Raw genomic sequence first — 21,797 nt, 5'->3', positions numbered from 1 at the left:
AACAAAGGACTGGGGCGCTTGTAAGAAGTGTCCACAAAAAGCTGGGGAGCTTGCATATCATGTCCATGAAAGGCTGGGAAGCTTGAGAGTCACGTCAACAAAGGGCTGGGGAGCTTAGAAGTCATTTTGATGCATTCACAAGACTTGCTGGCTTGGTGTTCCCTGAAATGCTTTGAATGGACTTTCTCCACAATTAAAAATAAATAAATAAATAAATACAAACCATATGAAATACCTACTCCAGCATCACTTTAATAAAGGATGATTCTTCAATATAACTGTATTATTGGTACAGTTTTCTGTGTAATGAAGGCAAAAATCAGAAAAGAAAGCCAAGACATACTTTGCAAAATCAGCTATGTCTGTCTGAAGTAATAACTTTTGCACTGAATGAAAAGGCGCAACATGCCCAAAGTAGGGGCATCACCAAATATCCTTAGTCAGGGGTCCTCTCTTTGTGTTAACAGTTTGGCTCAGATTCCTTATTTGCCACAAGGCAACAACAACCCATGGCTCAAGTCTCGAAGTGGCAGTGAAAGGAAGGCCTATAGCCAGCCCCTCACTCCTCCAATACTGAGGAAAAAAGGAAAGAAATAACTGACAGTTTTCTGTGACCACTCGTAACCCGCCTGAGATTCCCTTCTTGGGTTGCTAATAAATCTGGAAATGAGCTGAGGTGGTACCATCCCTCCAGAGGCACAACGATTCCACAGCGACGGCACGGCAGAGTGGACAGGTCCTCTCCCTGTCAAACCACAGGCACAAGCACTCTTCACAGAACACATGCTGTGGAGACAAAACCAAGCAGTGATGTCACAGTTAATGAAGCGTTGCCTAAACATTTCAAGAAGCTCATAAACCAGTGGTTCCCAAACTAGAGAGTTGCGCGGGGACAGAAATCCCACCCATCCCCTCCCGTTCCCGCCAGGATCCTCTCCGTCCCCACCCGTCCCCGCAAGGAATTACCTCCATCCCCGCCCGTCCCCATTAAAAGCAGTAATTACTTCTGACAGGATCATCAATTCCACAGTTTCTTTTGTGTCTGCGCTGCTGTTTTCCTTGTGGAACCCTTTTTTTGTTTTCTGTTCAGGTAATTAACTTATAAACCCCCTCTTTTACTAAGGCTGATGTGTCCATTATATTATATGGACGAACCCTGTTTCCAAAGCCTTCCATCCCTGTGGGAGTCCCGTTAGCTAGAGGGGGGTCCCCGTGGGAGTCCCATGGGCCAGAGGGGGGTCCCCATGGGTTAGGGGGGATTACCGCGGAACCCCTGCGAGATTCCCGCGATCCCCGTTCCTGTGCAGATCTCTATCCCAAACCTGTCCTGGGGACTCCCCAGCCAGCCAGATTTCCAGGATATCGACAAGCAATATTAATGAGAAGAGATTTGTATGCATGGAAATCTCTCTCATAAATAGTCATCCTTAAAACCTGGTTTGGGATTCATGGCTTGTTGCTACTTCCAGGGATCCTGCGAGGTACTTGGGACCTGGATTGGTCATTCTGGAAACAGAATACCGGACTTGGGAGACCTTTGGTCTGGGCCCAATCTGTCACTTGCTAATTTCCTACATTCCATACTAGAAGCAGAACATGGAAGGAACATTTCAGCTGTATTTTTCCTGAAAAGTAACAGAGTATAAAAAACTACATTTAATTAATAAGCCAATGATAAACAGCCAACTAGCACACAACTTTTTCTTTATTTGAAAAAATCCAAGTTTATTTGGGATTTGTTATCCTGCTTATAAAATAACATCTAAGCGGAATTACAATCTTTGCGAAAAAGAGTGAGGGACAGTGGGGAAAGAAAGGGGAAGAGCTACAATAATTCATAGGATAGAGGGGTAGGTTTGAAGAAAAGGTGGAATGTCTACATTCAGTCCGTCCCATCCAAACAGCTGTCCAGGGAGACATCTGGGGCAGCCTCCTTGGAGCGGCTGGGGCACGGGCAGTGTGTCTGGGAGGGAATGCATGGATGGGAGAACATCGCAGGGGAGGAGACATAGGCATCCTGGGACTGTCGGCCAAGTCTCTTCCCTGAAGAAGCCCTTTCTGGAAACGTCAATCGCTCCTCCTAAACTTACTTGCTCCACTTCATCACTGACGCTGAAACCGTGGATTGAAGACAAAGTTTTATTTTATTTTTCTTTCCAGCTTATGATTTATCTTTAATCTTATCTATTGTTTTGCCTTTTGTCTTTGTTTTGTTCTATTTCTATCATTTAAATTTCTCCAGAATTCTACTGTTCAACGGCTCCCCCTTCTGCTTCTATTCCTTTCTCTCCTCTCTTCTACCTTCCAAAGTATTTAGATCAATGCTGTCTTGTTAAAATGTTTATTTTATTTTATTTTTATTTTTCCTCTAACTCTACTTTTCACTTCTCTATTACCCTCCAGGTACTTTAGTTAGATTGTGAGCCTTCGGGACAGTAAGGGAATTTTTCAAGTACCTTTCTTATTTCTAATCTTAATGTATATTTTCTGTAAACCGCTTAGAACCTAACGGATGTAGCGGTATATAAGAAATAAATTACATTACATTACATTACAGCTGGGGAGAGAGGAGAACTAGATGTATGTATCAGGCCTGGGAGAAGGAGCTAAGTGTACGCATTGCAGAATAGAAAAGTTTTCAGATCCTTTTATCATGTCACAATGGCCAGAACAAAGTAGTCGAAAAAGTGCACCTCCACTGCATCCATCCCAGTCCAGACACAAGAACAGATTCCCAGGGTGTGCATATTTGTCCCCAGGTTGAAATGTTAAGTGACAGGCAACGCTTTGTTATGGATACTGTCACTCCTGGGGCTTGTGGCGAAGGATTAGCGGAGGAATGGCAACTCCAAACAAAACCACTGCTCTTGCTGTGCTGAAATTCATTTGTGAAGCAGCTGCAAGGTAGTGTTTGTGCTACACACTGCTGTCGATCAGGCATGCTCAGCGCTCTATTTACAATGTTAGATTTGTTGTGCGATCTCCCCCATTCTGAGGGTGCCAATGTGAGAAGACGCCTTTATTACTAAAGGCCAATCTATGTGGACTCCTAATATGAAATATAAACCATATCATTGAATACGCTCATATAATTAACCCCCTACTCTGCAGCTGAGAATGGTGTGACCAGAAACATGACCGAGCTGGAGTTGAAGGACATGAGATCTTGGAGTGTTTGCAATGTGCCAGGTATAAAAGGAGAAAGGGACAGGGACTTAGATATCACCTTTTTGTAGTTTTACAACCACACTCAAAGTGCTTTACATTTCTGTCCCGGTGGGTTCACAATCTATGTAATGTACCTGGGACAATGGGAGGATTAAGTGACTTGCCCAGGGTTTGAACCCACAACCTCAGGGGGCTGAGGATGTAGCTTTAACCACTATGCCATACTCTCCTCCAAAGAATTTGTGCTGGGGTTTCTCAACATAACACACCACCTGGGAAAGACTTTGAAGCAGCCTTAACCCACTGAGCCAGGTCAGCTTCTACGAGTTTAACTGCTCAGTTTTCGAATAAGGGATAATCTGAAGATCTATTTTGAGAAAGGAGAGAGTTTTTGTGGCTAATAGATGCAATGTTTCAGACACTCGTCTGGCAGGATCCTTACTTATACTTTAGCAGGGCTGGAGGTCATTTACATGAATATATTCAATTATGTTTTAGAAAGGTAAAAGAGAGTTCAGCTTTGTCAAGTTGTGTTTCACAAGCAGCGCGCCTGGTTCTAGCTGCCAACTGGAAGAACCCTGAACAGCCTGATTGGTGTTTGATGATGTATAGGCTCATGGCGCTTAGACATGGCACTCTTTCTAAATTTTACTGCATATGGGGGAGATTTACCACTTGTGGGTTGGGCTTCTGTGCTTGGCAATTACCTTGGGATTGCGTGTATATTTATAACTAGGGTTATATTTGGCAAGTCGGGAGGGGGGGGGGGTTACAGTGGTTAACTGTTGACTGTAATTGAGCTTTTTGTACTCATCTGTATTGGAGTTGGTTCTATTGATGCTTGCTTTGATGTCTTTCTGTGTTTCCATTGGTTTTCTTTTCAATAAAAGTAAAAGTTTTTCCAGTTAAAAACAAACAAAAAAAAGACACTATTGTGCCTTTATAAAACAGCCTCCTAGAACCTGTGCCAGTGTGGAAATGTGTGCATGCACCCAATGTACGTGCCCATGTATTTCATAAAATAAGCACACACGTTGCAACTGTCTCCATTCCACCCAAAACTCCACCCTCTCGTGTTCCTATATGCAGCTCCTATGAATGGACTTGGGCGTTATATCAAAATTGACCCTCCGTGGGTCTTTATAAAATAACAGGAGTTAACCAGCAGAAACTTCCTCTTATTTTAAGGGGTCTTGGCCCTTTTCAACTTTTTCGCAAATCTTTAAAAACTATTTTATTTGCCAAACACTTTGGAAACTAGTCATATTAATATTTTCTGATTGTTACTTTTTTAAGTGTTTTTTTAGTTACTGTTAACCGGTATACAAAGCTAAGTTTTAGTTTAGAAACTGCACCGAGACTGAAGCTGTATGCCTATAAACCTCTCCTCTCTCCCTGTAGATGAGGGGGTCCTCAGGACAAACTGGCCATTCATTTTCCAGCCAGTCCTCGAGAGCCGGAGCCAGGTCAGGTTTTCAGGATTTGCATCTCAAGGAGGCAGTGCAAGCAAATCTATCTCATACATATTCATGGTGGAGATCCTGAAAACCTGACCTGGCTCCGGCTCTCGAGGATCGGAATTGCCTATCCCTGCTCTAGCTGAACGCATCAATCTGATTGCGCTGCTACTCATTAGCCATTGCCCATTGCATTGCTAGCCTTCATTTAGGCTATTCATCTTATACACGACTTCATTCGCTCTTCAATCTTTTCCGTTACTGGCCCTTCATTAAGGAACTCTTTACCTCTTCAATTTAAGTTAGAAACCTCTCTAAAAATGTAAAGCTAATCTAAAAACCTCTCTCTTCAACAACGTTTACAATTCCTGATTTCATTCTGATCATCCCTCATTTATAGAATGAGACTCTGAATGCAGGATACAGATACGCGCTTAACTGTTCATTTTTTTTCTCGTCTACCTTCCTATTAAATGGTGCAGATTCTTCTGAAAGTTATCATCTAGGTCAGGGGTGTCCAATGTCGGTCCTCGAGGGCCGCAGTCCAGTCAGATTTTCAGGATTTCCCCAATGAATATACATGAGGTCTATTTGCATGAACTGCTTTCATTGTATGCTAATAGATCTCATGCATATTCATTGGGGAAATCCTGAAAACCCGACTGGATTGCGGCCCTCGAGGACTGACATTGGACACCCCTGATCTAGGTATTCTTATCTATTCTTTTCTTTTCTCTCACATTGATATTTCCCTTGAATTGCGATATATCAAGTAAAAATAAAACTTGTAAACTTGCTACAAATATTAATTTTGACTTAAATGGCAAACATTGCTGCTCTGCATTTACCCCAAGTTGCAAATGCATGGTCGCAAATTCATTGTACCACTTTCCTTCTGTCTGAATGTCGTCCTACAACATGGCTCTTACCTGGCACATCAGGGATAAGGGCTCCTTGAACTCTGCCTGGCATATGGCACAGATATCGCCTGCTTCGGCGCACTGCTGGCTGGTAGCACGGATGGCATAGCTCTGTCCGGAAGCACCAAGCACATATGCAATGCACGTGGAGAAGTAGAAAGAGAGAGGAACAAACATTACAAATGAATCGAGAAACAGGGGCTGCATAGACTGAAACAAATCACTAAGACCTTTCCCTTCTTATGGCAAAAATGACCCCCAATGTGTGTGCTTCAGCAAGATAATCTTACACTCCAGAGTCTGAAGTCGCAATAAGGATCTTCAAATACCATATTTTCACGCATATAATGCGTGCGTTATACACAATTTTACAAACCGTGCATAACCATGCGCGTTATACGCATGAGCGCGTTGTACAAATTTTTTTTTACATAGTTCCCCCCCCCCGACGTCCGATTCATCACCCCGAAGGACCGCTCACACCCCGCCCCGAAGGACCGCTCGCACCCCCACAGCCTCCCCCCTCCCCCTCCCGCATGGAGAAGCTGCCTACCGTTGTTTCCGGATGCCAGTGAGCCCAGCTGCTTCCTCTGCCGGCAGTCCTGCCCCTTCTCTGAGCCCTGCGTGCGCTGCTTCCTCCTCTGGCAGTCCCGCCCTTTCTGCGAGTGGTCCTTCGGAAAGGAGAGTCAGGGTAGCGAGAGGAGAGTCGGGGCGGTATACGCGTGTGCGCGCTATAGTAAAATTTTTTTACATAAATTTCTGTTCCCCGCGCACTATACCCGTGTGTGCGTTTTACACGGGTGCACGGTATATGGGTGAAAATACGGTAATCCAGAATGCTGCAGCAAGACTGATAACAGGGGTGACTATGTTTGAGCATATCACTGCGTTTTCAAAAACAGATGTCTACAGAATTACAGTAAATTCAACATCTTGATGCTTATTCATCAGACAATTTGTGGAATATCTTCTTTTCATTTCAGGCAGGTGTTGCAACCACCTCAGTTTGTCAGTTTAAATCAACAGACCAGGAGGGCTGCTTTTTCTGTTGGCCTATTAATGTGGAATATGTTGTCTGTAAACTTATAATAATAATAATAATAATTTTATTCTTATATACCGCCATACCGAAAAAGTTCTAGGCGGTTCACAACAAGGTGAGCTAATACACTTATGATTGTTTAGTGATATTTCTCAGCTTAGAAAACATCTAAACACACAGCTGTTTCTGCTAGAGTTATGGAACTTGGAGGAAGATATCAATTTAAGTGGATGTGAGGTTTGGACAAATTCCTGGAGGAGAAGTCCACAGTCTGTTATGAAGACATGGGGGAAGCCTCTGCTTGCCCTGGATCAGTAGCATGGAATGTTGCTACACTTTGAGTTTTGGGCCACTGTGAGAATGGGCCACTGGGCTTGATGGGCTAGTCTTATGTTCTTATGGATGGATTAGTTGGTATTGTGTAATATTTTTATTGTCATCTGCCTACAATTTACATGGACTATAACACCCCCCCCACCCCCCCTGGATTCTACACTTGTTTAATCAGGCCCAAATATCTGTGTCCAGCTTTATGCATGCGTCAGAGATGACTAATGAGCTTAGAAACATCAATAACTGAGGGCTAACAACCCATCACCATTGATGTTAAATGGCAGCCCTAAAAATTTCTGTGCGCATCTCGCTAGTAACATAGTAACATAGTAGATGACGGCAGATAAAGACCCGAATGGTCCATCCAGTCTGTCCAATCTGAGTCAATCTAAATTTTTTTTTTTTTTCTTCTTAGCTATTTCTGGGCAAGAATCCAAAGCTTTACCTGGTACTGTGCTTGGGTTCCAACTGCCGAAATCTCTGTTAAGACTTACTCCAGCCCATCTACACCCTCCCAGCCATTGAAGCCCTCCCCTGCCCATCCTCCTCCAAACGGCCATGCACAGACACAGACCGTACAAGTCTGCCCAGTAACTGGCCTAGTTCAATCTTTAATATTATTTTCTGATTCTAAATCCTCTGTGTTCATCCCACGCTTCTTTGAACTCAGTCACAGTTTTACTCTCCACCACCTCTCTCGGGAGCGCATTCCAGGCATCCACCACCCTCTCCGTAAAGTAGAATTTCCTAACATTGCCCCTGAATCTACCACCCCTCAACCTCAAATTATGTCGTCTGGTTTTACCATTTTCCTTTCTCTGGAAAATATTTTGTTCTACGTTAATACTCTAAGTATTTGAACGTCTGAATCATATCTCCCCTGTCTCTCCTTTCCTCTAGGGTATACATATTCAGAGTTTCCAGTCTCTCCTCATACGTCTTCTGGCACAAGCCTCCTATCATTTTCATCGCCCTCCTCTGGACCGCTTCAACTCTTCTTACGTCTTTCGCCAGATACGGTCTCCAAAACTGAACGCAATACTCCAGGTGGGGCCTCACCAATGACCTGTACAGGGGCTGCACGCTATTTTACCAAACGAAGTGCCTAACTACAATTGCAAGCATTTGTTAAGAGGGTATAGCTAGAAGTGTGTTTGAGGCATTCCAAAATGTTGCATTCACATTTACAGAATTTGCCCAAAGCACGCCTAAGTTGGGTGCCAGCATTTAAACATGTTTTTAGTAGGATAAAGGAGGGATTGATGCCTCTGTATAAGACCCTGGTGAGACCTCATTTAGAATATTGTGTACAATGCCTGGAATGTGCTCCCGAGGGAGGTAGTGGAGAAGAAAACGGTGACGGAGTTCAAACAAGCGTGGGATGAACACAGAGGATCTAGAATCAGAATATAATGGGTATACATTGAAGGAACTATGGCCAGTACTGGGCAGGCTTGCATGGCCTGTGCCCCATATATGGACATTCAGTTGAGGACGGGCTGGGGAGGGTTTTGAGGGCTGGGATGGATAAAATGGACTGTGAGCTTTGATGGAGACTCTAGTAGATGGAACCTAAGCACACTACTGGGCAGGGCTCAGGGTTTCTGGCCCAGAAATATCTACAAAAAAAGACCGTTTAAACTAAATTAATTTATGGAGCATGTATGGCTGGGGCAGACTGGATGGACCACTCGGGTCTTTATCTGCCATCATTTACTATGTTACATTGGCAAAGGAGTTCCCTCCAATCACCCTTGCTGCTGCATTCTGAGCCACTTGCAAAGCCCTTTTGGAAGTCCACAGAAAAGAGCATTACAGTAATCCAGATGTTTATTTTGGAGGAGAGGGGAGATATGATAGAGATGCACATGATCAGTATGCATAAATGAACTTTAAACTCCTAAAGCAGCTCGTATTCAAAACACGTCATATTCATAATCCTCAGATTGCTAATAGCATCAATCCTCATAGGTCCTCCGCATTTACTTTATATCTTTATGAACCTTTAATATGTTTTAATTTTAAATTTAATTCTAAACTTAACTTAGCTTTTCGCGCAGCACACACCCCTCCCGACACGTTTCAATTACCGTATTTTCTCGCATATAACGCGCGCGTTATACGTTGTTTTTACGTACCGCGCATACCCTTGCACGTTATACGCGTGAGCGCGTTGTACAAAAATTTTTTTTACATAGTTCCCCCACCCGACGTCCGATTCACCCCCCCCCCCCCGCAGGACCGCTCGCACCCCCACCCCGAAGGACTGCTCGCACACACCCACACCCCCACCCCGAAGGACTGCTCGCACGCACTCCCACCCGCACCCGCACCCCCACAATGAAGGACCGCTCGCACCCCCACAGCCTCCCGACCCCCCCCATCATGTAGAACCTCCTACCGGTGTCCTGCTGCTTCCTCTTGGCGGTCCCGACACGATCGGGGCAAGAGGGAGCTCAAGTCCTCTTGCCCCAGCCAACCGCGGCACCCCCGACACGATCGGGGCAAGAGGGAGCTCAAGCCCTCTTGCCCCGCCGACTCCCCAACTCCCCGACAATATCGGGCCAGGAGGGAGCCCAAGTCCTCCTGGCCCTGGCGACCCCCCCTCCCCTAGTTGTTCGGGCCAGGAGGGAGGCCAAACCCTCCTGGCCACGGCGACCCCCTACCCCCACCCCGCACTACATTACGGGCAGGAGGGATCCCAGGCCCTCCTGCCCTCGACGCAAACTCCCCTCCCCCCAATGACCGCCCCCCCAAGAACCTCCGACCACCCCCCTGGCCGACCCCCACGACACCCCCACCCCGCTTCCCCATACCTTTGTGTAGTTGGCCGGACAGACGGGAGTCAAACTCGCCTGTCCGGCAGGCAGCCAACGACGGATTGGCCCATCCGTCCCAAAGCTCCGCCTACTGGTGGGGCCTAAGGCGCCTGAGCCAATCAGAATAGGTCCGGGAGCCTTAGGTCCCACCTGGGGGCGGGGCCTGAGGCACATGGGCCCAACCCGACCATGTGCCCAAGGCCCCGCCCCCAGGAGGGACCTAAGGCTCCCGGGCCTATTCTGATGGGCCCAACCCGACCATGTGCCCAAGGCCCCGCCCCCAGGAGGGACCTAAGGCTCCCGGGCCTATTCTGATTGGCACAGGCGCCTTAGGCCCCACCAGTAGGCGGAACTTTGGGACGGATGGGCCAATCCGTCGTTGGCTGCCTGCCGGACAGGCGAGTTTGACTCCCGTCTGTCCGGCCAACTACACAAAGGTACGGGGAAGCGGGGTGGGGGTGTCGTGGGGGTCGGCCAGGGGGGTCGCGGGTCGGCTGTGGCGGTGGTCGGAGGTTCTTGGGGGGGGCGGTCATTGGGGGGAGGGGGGTTGCATCGAGGGCAGGAGGGCCTGGGATCCCTCCTGCCCGTAATGTAGTGCGGGGTGGGGGTAGGGGGTCGCCGTGGCCAGGAGGGTTTGGGCTCCCTCCTGGCCCGAACAACTAGCGGGGGGGTGTCGCCAGGGCCAGGAGGACTTGGGCTCCTTCCTGGCCTGATATTGTCGGGGAGTTGGGGAGTCGGCGGAGCAAGAGGGCTTGGGCTCCCTTTTGCCCCGATCGTGTCGGGGGTGCCGCGGTTGGCTGGGGCAAGAGGGCTTGAGCTCCCTCTTGCCCCGATCGTGTCCTGCGGGGGGGGGGTGAATTGGACGTCGGGGGGGGGGGGGGGGGCATCAGGCTTTCAGGGTGGGGACAGGACTTCAAGGGGGAGAGGAGAGTCGGGGCGGGCGAAAGGAGAGTCGGGGTGGCCAGAGGAGAGTCGGGGCGGGCGAAAGGAGAGTCGGGCAGTATGCGCGGTATACGGGTGTGCGCGGTATATAAAAATTTCAGTACATAAATTTGTGTTTTTCACGCGCTATACCCGTGTGCGCGTTTTACACGGGTGCGCGTTATCTACGTGAAAATACGGTACTCAAATATAAACCAATCCAAATATAAACCGAGGTAACTTTCTCCCAAATAGGGGAAAAAGGTTGACTTGAAAAAAACCCCGAGTTTATATTCAAAGTATAGTTAATTTTCTCTCTCCTTCCTCCCCCTTCCCTGATATCCATATTCTTGCCTTCCCCAAGCTGTCCTCTCCAGCCCGCCCCATCCTATCCTGTCCTTCCTGTGTCTGCACCCAGCCCCCTCCCCTCCCAATGCCCACAACAGGTCTCTCACTGGGCCTACCCTAAACTTTAAACCTTGGTGGTTTAGTGGTAAACCAGAAAAGGAGCAATCCCTTGTCCTGTCCCGGCCAGCTCTGTGCCCCCTTCCTGAAACCATTGCAGTCCTCTCCCATGGCAACCTTGCAAGACTGCCACAGGAAATTGCAGCAGCCATTTCCGATAGTGGGTCTACATGGCATAAGCATAAGAGGAGTGCTTCTGCCTCAATTCACTACTGGACCACCAGGGTGTCAAAGGTAGGCATTTGTGAGGTCCAGAAGGCGGGATGGTGCACAGCCAGCTGGGACAGGATATGGGAGGGATCTTTCCTGTTCCGGCTCACCACTGGACCACCAGGGTTCAAGGCAGGTCTGGAGGAAGCCTGCAAAAGGTTTGACCAAGGTGCTAGGGAACTGGATTGGCCACCATGAGAACAGGCTGCTGGAATTCATGGACCTTTGGTCTGACACAGTTCTTAGGATGCAGAATGAATGGAACAGTTACTACACATGGTTCATCTACTGTCAGGCTCTATCCTCTGCTTGCTTGATTGCTGCTGCACATTCTGGTTAGCTGAACTTATTTTCCAATGAGGATTCGTGTCCAACTCACCTGAGAACTACAGAGGATCTTCAGAGCTTTTCTCACACCCCCAATGCGACCGCAAATATCAAAGGACTGCAATGAGAAAACAGACGTGTTTCAAACAGCATTAACGGGTTCCCATAATCTACAAGAACTGTCAAGCAATGTTACACATTGGAAGCAATAAGAGGCACAATTTTGAAAATATTTCTAATATTTGTTTAAAAGATTTTGCATCCATAGATCCAACATTATTTTTCAATGGGCTCTCAGTCTAGGAGAATTCAGTGCAATATCTGATGGTTTGATTTTCAGCTTTTATGTAAGAATTCCTGGTAACCTACATTTTAAAAAGTTGTAGAAAGATAAAAAACGGAAGCTCTTCAAACCTCCTGTGTGTGAACCTCAGTCTGAGAATCGTGACCATTGCTTTGTAAAAGAGGCAGTTCTCTTCTTGGTCTCTTTTCACTTATGGGCCCCCAGAAAATGCACGCAATACACAAGGTTAGTCATAATGAGCCAATTTTATTTGAAAAGATCCATCTTGACTTGCGGCTTAAAAGATATCAAATCCAATATTTGTCCTGTCACGGTAAACTGAGGCCCAGGAAGGCAAAGTGAAATATCACAGAGTTGGAAAGTGTGCCAAAGTTAAAATGCATCCCAGAAATTCTCCTGACTCTGACATCAGCTTAGTCCTAAAGTTCCCCCTCACCAGTCTGGTTTTCAGGATCTCCCCAATGAATATACATGAAGTGAAGCCAGTGCATGCAAGGCTGAAATCCAGACTGGCTAAAGGGAATATCAGAACTGCCTTGGCTCGGCATGGCCCTTGCTACACAAGGTGCATATTGGTATTCAGGGGTCACAGGGCTGAAGCTGGGGGGCTCACCTTACAAAGACTGTAGAGTATGATTAGAATTCCACCCAGAAAGTAACTGCTGGAGGGGTCATTGCCTACAATGTACTTATACCACAGCTGAATTGGGACAAGGGTGCGAAACAGCTGGCTCAGCTCTTCAATTAGCAGGTAAAATTTTCCCTGAAAAACACAAAATCACCATCAGAAACATCAGCCAGTACACAGATATTTATTTAAAAAGAGGTAAGATTGTAAGTGCAATCAAATTATCAGGGCTCAAATGCTTCTCTGTTTCAGATACTTTTACCGACAGAAGGGGAGAGTTCAAGTTTCAAGTTTATTAGGATTTTATATACCGCCTATCAAGGTTATCTAAGCGGTTTTTACAATCAGGTACTCAAGCATTTTCCCTCTCTGTCCCGGTGGGCTCACAATCGATCTAACGTAACTGGAGCTATGGAGGATTAAGTGACTTGCCCAGGGTCACAAGGAGCAGCGCAGGGTTTGAACCCACAACCCCAGGGTGCTGAGGCTGTAGATCCAACCACTGTGCCACACACTCCTCCTGAGCATTTGCCCATCAACAGTTCTCTGGAGTAAATTGAATAAAGACACTGGAGTGGCCTGGGGAGGGGAGGGAACGGCCTCGTGGTTAGAGCTGCGGTCTCAGCGCCTTGAGGTTGTGAGTTCAATCCCAGCCCTGCTCCTTGTGACTCTGGGCAAGTCACTTGCCACTGCCTTTTACAAAGCTGCGGAAGAGGTTTCTACCGTGTGCCGGCGAGGTAAATGCTTTGATGCTCACAGAATTCCTATGAGCATTGGAGCATTTCCCTCACCAGCCCATGGTAGAAATCTCCACCTACAGCTTTGTAGAAGGAACTCTTAATCCCTCCATTGCCGCAGGTACCATATTAAGAGAATTATACGGGGACAAATTTTCCCCAGTCCCTGCGGGATCTCCATTTCCTGTCTCGGCCCACAAGTTCTGTCCCTGTCCCATTCCTGCAAGCTCCGTCCTCATCTGCACAAGCCTCAAACACTTTAAAATCATAAATCACAGTTACTTACCGTAACAGGTGTTATCCAGGGACAGCAGGCAGATATTCTTGACTGATGGGTGACGGCACCGACGGAGCCCCGGTACGGACAATTTTAGAGTGATTGCACTCTAAGAACTTGGAAAGTTCTAGTAGGCCGCACCGCGCACGCGCGAGTGCCTTCCCGCCCGACAGAGGCGCGTGGTCCCCAGTTAGGATAAGCCAGCTAAGAAGCCAACCCGGGGAGGTGGGTGGGACGCAAGAATATCTGCCTGCTGTCCCTGGATAACACCTGTTACGGTAAGTAACTGTGCTTTATCCCAGGACAAGCAGGCAGCATATTCTTGACTGATGGGTGACCTCCAAGCTAACAAAAAGAGGGATGGAGGGAAGGTTGGCCATTAGGAAAATAAATTTTGCAAAACAGATTGGCCGAAGTGTCCATCCCGTCTGGAGAATGCATCCAGACAATAATGAGATGTAAAAGTATGAACTGAGGACCAAGTAGCAGCCTTGCAGATTTCCTCAATAGGAGTGGAACGGAGGAAAGCTACAGATGCTGCCATCGCTCGGACTCTATGGGCCATGACAGAACCTTCCAGTGTCAGTCCGGTCTGAGCATAACAGAATGAAATGCACGCTGCCAGCCAATTAGACAACGTACGTTTAGAAACAGGACGTCCCAATTTATTCGGATCAAAGGACAGAAAGAGTTGGGAAACTGATCTGTGGGGTTTCGTACGCTCTAGATCACAGGTGTCAAAGTCGGTCCTCGAGGGCCAGAATCCAGTCGGGTTTTCAGGATTTCCCCAATGAATCTGCATGAGATCTATTTGCATGCACTGCTTTCAATGCAAATTCATTGGGGAAATCCAGAAAACCCGACTGGATTCCGGCCCTCGAGGAGGGACTTTGACACCCCTGCTCTAGATAGTAAGCTAGAGCCCTCTTACAATCCAAAGTATGCAGAGCCTGTTCCCCAGAATGAGAGTGAGGTTTCGGAAAGAAGACAGGCAGAACAATGGATTGGTTGAGATGGAATTCAGAGACAACCTTAGGGAGAAACTTTGGATGTGTACGCAGAACCACCTTGTCATGATGAAAGACCGTAAAAGGTGGATCTGCAACTAGTGCATGTAGCTCACTGACCCTCCTGGCAGAGGTAAGAGCAATAAGGAAAAGTACTTTCCAAGTGAAAAACTTGAAAGGAATGGTAGCCAAAGGTTCAAATGGAGGCTTCATTAAGGCGGAAAGAACCACATTGAGATCCCAGATAACAGGAGGGGCTTTAAGAGGTGGTTTCACATTGAAAAGACCCCGCATGAACCTGGACACCAGGGGATGAGCTGAGAGAAGTTTTCCATGAACCGGCTCATGAAAAGCAGCAATGGCACTGAGGTGGACTCTGATGGAAGTAGACTTAAGGCCAGAGTCAGACAAAGAAAGCAGATAATCCAACAATGTCTCCACTGCCAGGGAAGTGGGATCAAGATGATGAAGAAGACACCAGGAAGAAAATCGTGTCCACTTCTGATGGTAACATTGCAGAGTGGCTGGTTTCCTGGAGGCATCTAGAATGGAATGAACGGGCTGAGACAAAAGAGTATCATGAGAAGTCAGTCCGAGAGATACCAAGCTGTCAGGTGCAGAGACTGGAGGTTGGGATGTAGAAGGGTCTTCTGATGCTGTGTAAGCAGAGAAGGAAACAGTGGAAGAAGAAAAGGTTCCCTGGAACTGAGTTGAAGTAGAAGGGAGAACCAATGTTGCCTGGGCCACCTCGGAGCAATCAGAATCATGGTGGCTCTTCCCTCTTGAGCTTGAACAAGGTTCTCAACATGAGAGGCAGAGGAGGCAAAGCGTACAGGAACAGATTGGACCAGTCGAGGAGAAATGCATCCGCTGCCAGACGGTGAGGAGAGTAAAGTCTGGAGCAAAAAAGGGGCAGCTGGTGATTGTGAGGAGCTGCAAAAAGGTCTATCTGAGGAGTGCCCCATTGAGCGAAGATAGACTGTAGAGTGAAAGGATCGAGTGCCCACTCGTGAGGCTGGAGAATTCTGCTGAGCTTGTCCGCTAAGGAATTCTTTTCTCCCTGAATGTAGATAGCTTTCAGGAATAGATGGTGATTTATGGCCCAAGTCCAGATCTTCTGGGCTTCCTGGCACAAGAGGCGAGAGCCTGTCCCACTCTGTTTGTTGATGTAGTACATTGCAACTTGATTGTCTGTGCACAGCAGGAGGACTTGAGGAAAGAGAAGATGTTGGAAGGCCTTGAGGGCATAAAACATCGCTCTGAGTTCCAGGAAATTGATGTGATGCTTCATTTCCTGAGCTGTCCAAAGTCCTTGAGTTTGGAACTCGTTCAAATGAGCTCCCCAGGCGTAAGGGGAGGCATCGGTGGTGATGATAAGTTGATGAGGAGGTAGATGGAAGAGAAGACCTCTGGAGAGATTTGAGGATATCAACCACCATTGTAGAGACTGACGAAGAGATGATGTCACAGATATGTGACGTGAGCAAGGATCCATCGCTTGGGACCACTGGGTAGCCAGGGTCCATTGAGGAGTGCGCAGGTGAAGACATGCGAAGGGTGTGACATGAACTGTGGAGGCCATGTGACCCAAGAGTATCATCATTTGCTTGGCAGAGATGGAATGTTGTGGAAGCACCTGCTGACATAGAGATTGAAGCGTTTGAAGACGGTTGGATGGCAGGAACGCTCTCATGAGGACTGTGTCCAAGACAGCTCCGATGAATTGAAGTCTCTGAGTGGGGATGAGATGAGATTTGGGTAGATTGATCTCGAACCCCAGAAGTTGAAGAAACAGGATGGTTTGGTTGGTGGCCAGGAGAACAGTCTGAGATGAATTGGCCTTGATTAATCAGTCGTCCAGGTAAGGAAAGACCTGAAGGTGGTGAGAGCGTAGAAAGGCAGCCACCACAATCAGACATTTGGTGAACACTCTTGGAGAGGAGGCAAGACCGAAGGGCAGCACCTTGTATTGGTAATGACAACGATTGATCATGAAGCGTAGGTACTGTCTGGAGGCCAGATTGACCGGTATATGAGTGTATGCTTCTTTGAGATCGAGGGAACATAGCCAGTCGCCTTGATTGAGAAGAGGGTAAAGAGTGGCCAGAGAAAGCATTCTGAATTTCTCTTTGACCAAGCATTTGTTTAGATCGCGAAGATCTAGGATGGGTCTGAGATCTCCTGTCTTTTTGGGAACTAGAAAATAATGGGAGTAGAATCCTTGCCCCTTTTGATCTAGATGAACTTCCTCTATGGCGTTCAGAAGGAGGAGGGATTGAACCTCTTGAAGAAGGAGGGAAGACTGAGGAGTGTTCAAAGCAGACTCTTTTGGTAGACCTTGGTCAGGAAGAGTCTGAAAGTTGAGAGAGTAGCCGTGGTGGATGGTGTTGAGGACCCACTGGTCCGAGGTGATGGTTTCCCAACGGCTTATGAAATGAGTAAGGCGTCCTCCTATAGGCAGCAGAAGATGGGCAGATGGAGGGATACTGGCTATGTCCTGGAGAACCAAGTCAAAAGGGTTGTGAAGGTTTTTGTGGAGGAGGAGGCTTCACCTGTTGTTGCTGCTGTGCAGGTCTAGTGTTTTGCCTTTGTTGTTGCCTCTGACGCCTGGGTTGTTGAGCTGCCGGTTGCAAAGGACGAGCCACAAATCGACGCTGGTAGGCCGATTGCTGACGAAAAGGCCTGGTAGGTGGGGTCTTCTTTTTTGTTTTGAGGAGAGTATCCCACCTAGTTTCATGAGCCGAAAGCTTTTGAGTAGTGGAGTCCATGGATTCTCCAAACAGCTCATCCCCCAGGCAAGGTGCATTAGCCAGTCGATCCTGATGATTGACATCAAGTTCTGACACTCTGAGCCATGCCAGTCGGCGCATGGCCACCGACATAGCTGTGGCCCGAGAGGTCAGCTCAAAGGTGTCATAGATCGACCTGACCATGAACTTTCGAAGTTGTAAGAGCGATGAAGAAGTTTGGCGAAAGGCAGATTTTTTACGGTCAGGGAGGTACTTCTCAAAAGCAGTCAGATTTTGTATGAGATGCTTGAGATAGAATGAGAAGTGGAAAGCGTAATTCCCTGACCTGTTGGCTAACATCGCATTCTGGTACAACCTCTTGCCAAATTTGTCCATGGCTTTACCTTCTCTGCCAGGAGGGACTGAGGCGTATACACTAGCTCCCGTGGATTTCTTTAGAGTGGATTCCACTAATAGAGACTCATGTGGGAGTAGTGGTTTGTCAAACCCAGGAATCGGGATGACTTTATATAAGGAGTCTAACTTGCGGGGGGCTCCAGATATGGTCAAAGGTGTCTCTAAATTCTTGTAAAACGTCTCTCTCAAGATGTCATGGAGAGGTAATTTGAGATATTCCCTTGGAGGTTGGTCAAAATCCAGTGCATCAAGAAAAGCTTTGGATTTCTTTGACTCAGCCTCCAAGGGAATAGAGAGAGAGTCACACATCTCTTTTAAAAAAGATGAGAAAGAGGTTACATCTGGTCTAGAGGATGGGTCTAAAGCAGAAGGATCCTCATCACCAGATGAACATTCCCCTTCAGAGAGAAGAGGGTCCTCTGAGTCACCCCACAGATCAGGATCCCGAACCTGAAAACTGCGGTCTCGAGATTCCGGTGTGGAGGGTTCCAGGTGTCGGGATTTGCGTGCCGACTTACCTGACCTCATAGACACGGTACCGGGAGACATTAAGGGCTGCATCGGTGCCGAAGTCTGAACAGCCTGGTGTTGAGCTCTCGGTTCCGGTGCGAGGACTGGCATGGAGACCGAGGAAGCAGAATGTAGCGGTACCGACAAAGTGGATGCCGAAAGAAGGGGCTGCTCCACTGTCGGTACCGGTGGCTCAGACCGGACCGGGACCGGAAGGCTCGGTGCCAAAAGTGCAGGAAGGAGTTGTTGCAACTGTTCCTTAAGCTGCACCTGCAGGACAGCGGCGATCCGCTCGTCCAGCGAAGGCACTGGTACCGCCTTTTTCTTCTGCGGTACCTGCAGTGCCGCTCTACGCCCCGAGGATGAGGAACCCGAAGTCGAGGGGCTCACCTCTATTGGCGCGGAGCGCTTCCGTGGACGCCTCGAGGTCGGCAGGACTGGGCTCGCTGCTACTGAGACCGGAGGACGCTCCAAAGGGGAAGGCTTCTTAGCCGGCTTACCTGAGGGATGCGACGCCGACGCGGTATCGCGCGGTGTCGACGAGGTGGGTGCCGACTGAGACGGGGCTGATGTCGGTGCCGGTGCCGCAGAGTCAGACATCTCGGCACCAAACAATAATTGCTGCTGGATCTGCCGATTTTTCAGAGTTCTCTTTTTTAAAGTCGCACAGCTGGTGCAGGTAGACGCTCGATGGTCAGGACCAAGACACTGTAGACACCAGTTGTGTGGGTCAGTGAGTGAAATTGGTTGTGCACACCGCTGGCACTTCTTAAACCCGGGTTGAGGGGGCATGAAGGTAAAAACGGCTTCTGCCAAATCGAAGGCCGAGGCCTCGATGGTGGCAACAGGCCCCGCCGGGGCGAAATTGAAAGAAGTGAAAAAAAAACCCAAAAATTTTTTTTTTTTTTTTTTTAAAGAAAATAAAAGAAAAGAAAATGAAGGAAACAATATTTCCTTAAGGGTTTACGCGAGCGGGAAGGCGATATGAAAAAAGTCTTCAACAGCCATTGAAGAAAACGCGTCTTCTTAGCTCTGCGGAAACTAAGAAACTGGGGACCGCGCGCCTCTGTCGGGCGGGAAGGCACTCGCGCATGCACGGTGCGGCCTACTATAACTTTCCAAGTTCTTAGAGTGCAATCACTCTAAAATTGTCCGTACCGGGGCTCCGTCGGTGCCGTCACCCATCAGTCAAGAATATGCTGCCTGCTTGTCCTGGGATAAAGACTTTGAGGCTTGTGCGGGTAATAATAATAATAATTTATTCTTATATACCGCCAAACTGTCAGTTCAAGGCGGTTTTACAATAAGAAAAAACTGGACAAACAGTGAATTACAATACAAACATCAAATGCTTCTCAGAGAAATACAAATTGCAATTGGATCAAATAGTTCTCAAACATGGTTTACAGTAAGAAAAGGCTGGACAAACAATAAATAGCAATCACAAGTCTCAGATGTTTCTGAAAAAATACAAGTTGCAATTAAATCAAATATTTTTCAAACAAATAAGTTTTAAGAGTTTTTCGGAATAGATAATAAGACTGAGTTGGGACATGAATTCATTATACTAGCCTGAAATGCTAAGGATTTTCCTAAGAATCTCTTATTATGACACACTTTTACTGATGGAAACAGAAACCAGCAGGTTCTTCGTGTATTCTTGTTTGAATTATAAAACTCAAAGTGGGAAGACAGGTAGGTTGGGACCAGTCCAAATTAGAGAGTTGCACGGGGACAGAAATTCCACCCAACCCCGCCCGTATTCTCTCCGTTCCCGCCCATCCCCGTCAAAATCCTCTCCGTACCCACCCCTCCCCACAAGGAATTACCTCCATCCTCGCCCGTCCCCATAAAAAGCAGCAATTACTTCTGACAGGATCATCAATTCCACAGTTTCTTTTGCTGTTTTCCTTGTGGAATCTCTTTGGTGGAACCCTTTTTTTGTTTTCTATTCAGGTAATTAACTTATAAACCCCCTCTTTTACTAAGGCTGACGTGTCCATTATATTCTATGGACGAACCCTGCTTCCAAAGCCTTCCATCCAAGGGGGAGTCCCGTGGGCCAGAGTGGGGTCCCCGTGGGAGTTCCATGGGCCAGAGGAGGGTCCCCATGGGTTAAGGGGGATTACCGCGGAACCCCCGCGGGATTCCCGCGATCCCCGTTCCTGTGCAGATCTCTATCCCAAACCTGTCCTGGGGACCCCCCGTGGGTTAGGGGGGGATTCCCGCGATCCCCGTTCCCGTGCAGACCTCTAGTCCAAATAGAACTTTAAAACAAACAGAACCAAATTTGAACATAACTGGCCTCGAATGGCAACCAATGGAGCTTTAAATAGTATTTTTTAAGGCAGGAATGGGACAAGGACAGCGACAAAACTTGTGGGGATAAATTTGTCCCCGTCTCATTCTCTATACACAAGAGGCATTAGCGGCTAGCGTGAGTATTAAGGCCCTAACGCACCTTTGTAAAAGGAGCCCTTAGATTGTGAGTCTGCTGGGAGAGACATGGAAAATACTTAACAGTACCTGATTACTATTCAATGAATTGGAAATCGCTTTGGGTGAATCTCGAATTGAAAAGGCAATTAATAAATCTAAAATAACTGTATATGGTCTGCTTCTTTTATACTTGCCACATTGGATCTAGCAGACCTCTTGATTTCATACTTTTACGGTTGCCAATTTGTCTTGTGCTGAATTGCAAATTGCATTTTGCAATTCCACTCCCGCCCCCAAACCTGCTGTGACCCCATCTTTCCAAAAACCTAGTAAGGATAGTGAATAAAATCATAGAAGCATACGCTTACAAAAATAATGATGCAATAAAATTTACTTAAACTATCAAAACCCATAAAACAATGTAAAAACCACATTCCTCTCAAATCTCCTCTGATCTTCCATCTTCACTCCTCTCCTGCATCTCCTCCCATCCACCAGAAAAGAAAAAAAAACAGCCATCTGCCAAAGGCATGCATCCAGAATGATAATACCGCAAATGCGCTAATTTATCAAAGGATAAATACAGAGGGCCGGTAGCGAGGAAAGGAATTGTTCGCTCTCATTTTATTTTGTCTGGGGCAAGGGTAGTTGCTCTCAAGATTAAAACCCTTGACGGAACAGAAAAAAAGAAGGAACAGGAATGCTTCCAAGGAATCCTTTTCTCTGAGACTTTGCAACTTGGGAAGGAGATTAATTCTGCTTGAAGCACCCTTAGCCTGGATAATGACCCTCCTCTGTAAGGTCCATTAAAACTGATCTCCCTGCTAATTAGCCCTAAGTACATTTCTAATATTCAGACGTGTGTGCCCTAAATAATCTGTGCGAAAACCCTTGATAGTCTGGTAGCACATTGCCATGGTAATGTTCAGTGATGCTATCCTATCCTAGACCTCTGGCCAGGAGTCGGACATGGGCCCTTTGCAGCCACCCAGGACGATTTCTAAGCAGGTGCATTTCTCCTCCTCCCGCCCCCCAACCATTTGAGCCCTGCGGGGATGAGATCATTCTGCAGGCTCTCGTGGCTCTA

The 21,797-nt window shown here is 47.4% G+C and overlaps 1 protein-coding gene across 5 annotated transcripts in view; it reads right to left on the bottom strand.

The window, feature by feature from the left end:
- Positions 1-227: 227 nt before the first annotated feature.
- LOC117364703 (RING finger and transmembrane domain-containing protein 2-like) overlaps positions 228-21,797 on the bottom strand; it is an 81,299-nt gene continuing 59,729 nt past the window's right edge. For 4 of the 5 annotated variants that reach the window (XM_033954209.1, XM_033954207.1, XM_033954206.1 and 1 more), the window contains 4 exons: positions 12,580-12,729; positions 11,715-11,780; positions 5,555-5,656; positions 228-786 (listed from right to left, as the gene is read on the bottom strand). In XM_033954209.1, the coding sequence (XP_033810100.1) occupies positions 652-786; positions 5,555-5,656; positions 11,715-11,780; positions 12,580-12,729 (453 nt within the window). In that variant the 3' untranslated portion in view covers positions 228-651. The remainder of the gene's footprint in view (positions 787-5,554; positions 5,657-11,714; positions 11,781-12,579; positions 12,730-21,797) is intronic. The other variant, XM_033954210.1, reaches the window with a different exon arrangement.

The sequence above is a fragment of the Geotrypetes seraphini genome, chromosome 8 (genome assembly GCF_902459505.1).
Source record: "Geotrypetes seraphini chromosome 8, aGeoSer1.1, whole genome shotgun sequence".
NCBI lineage: Eukaryota > Metazoa > Chordata > Amphibia > Gymnophiona > Dermophiidae > Geotrypetes > Geotrypetes seraphini.
Note: the sequence above shows the minus strand (reverse complement) of the source record. Positions and strands in the feature narration are given on the sequence as shown.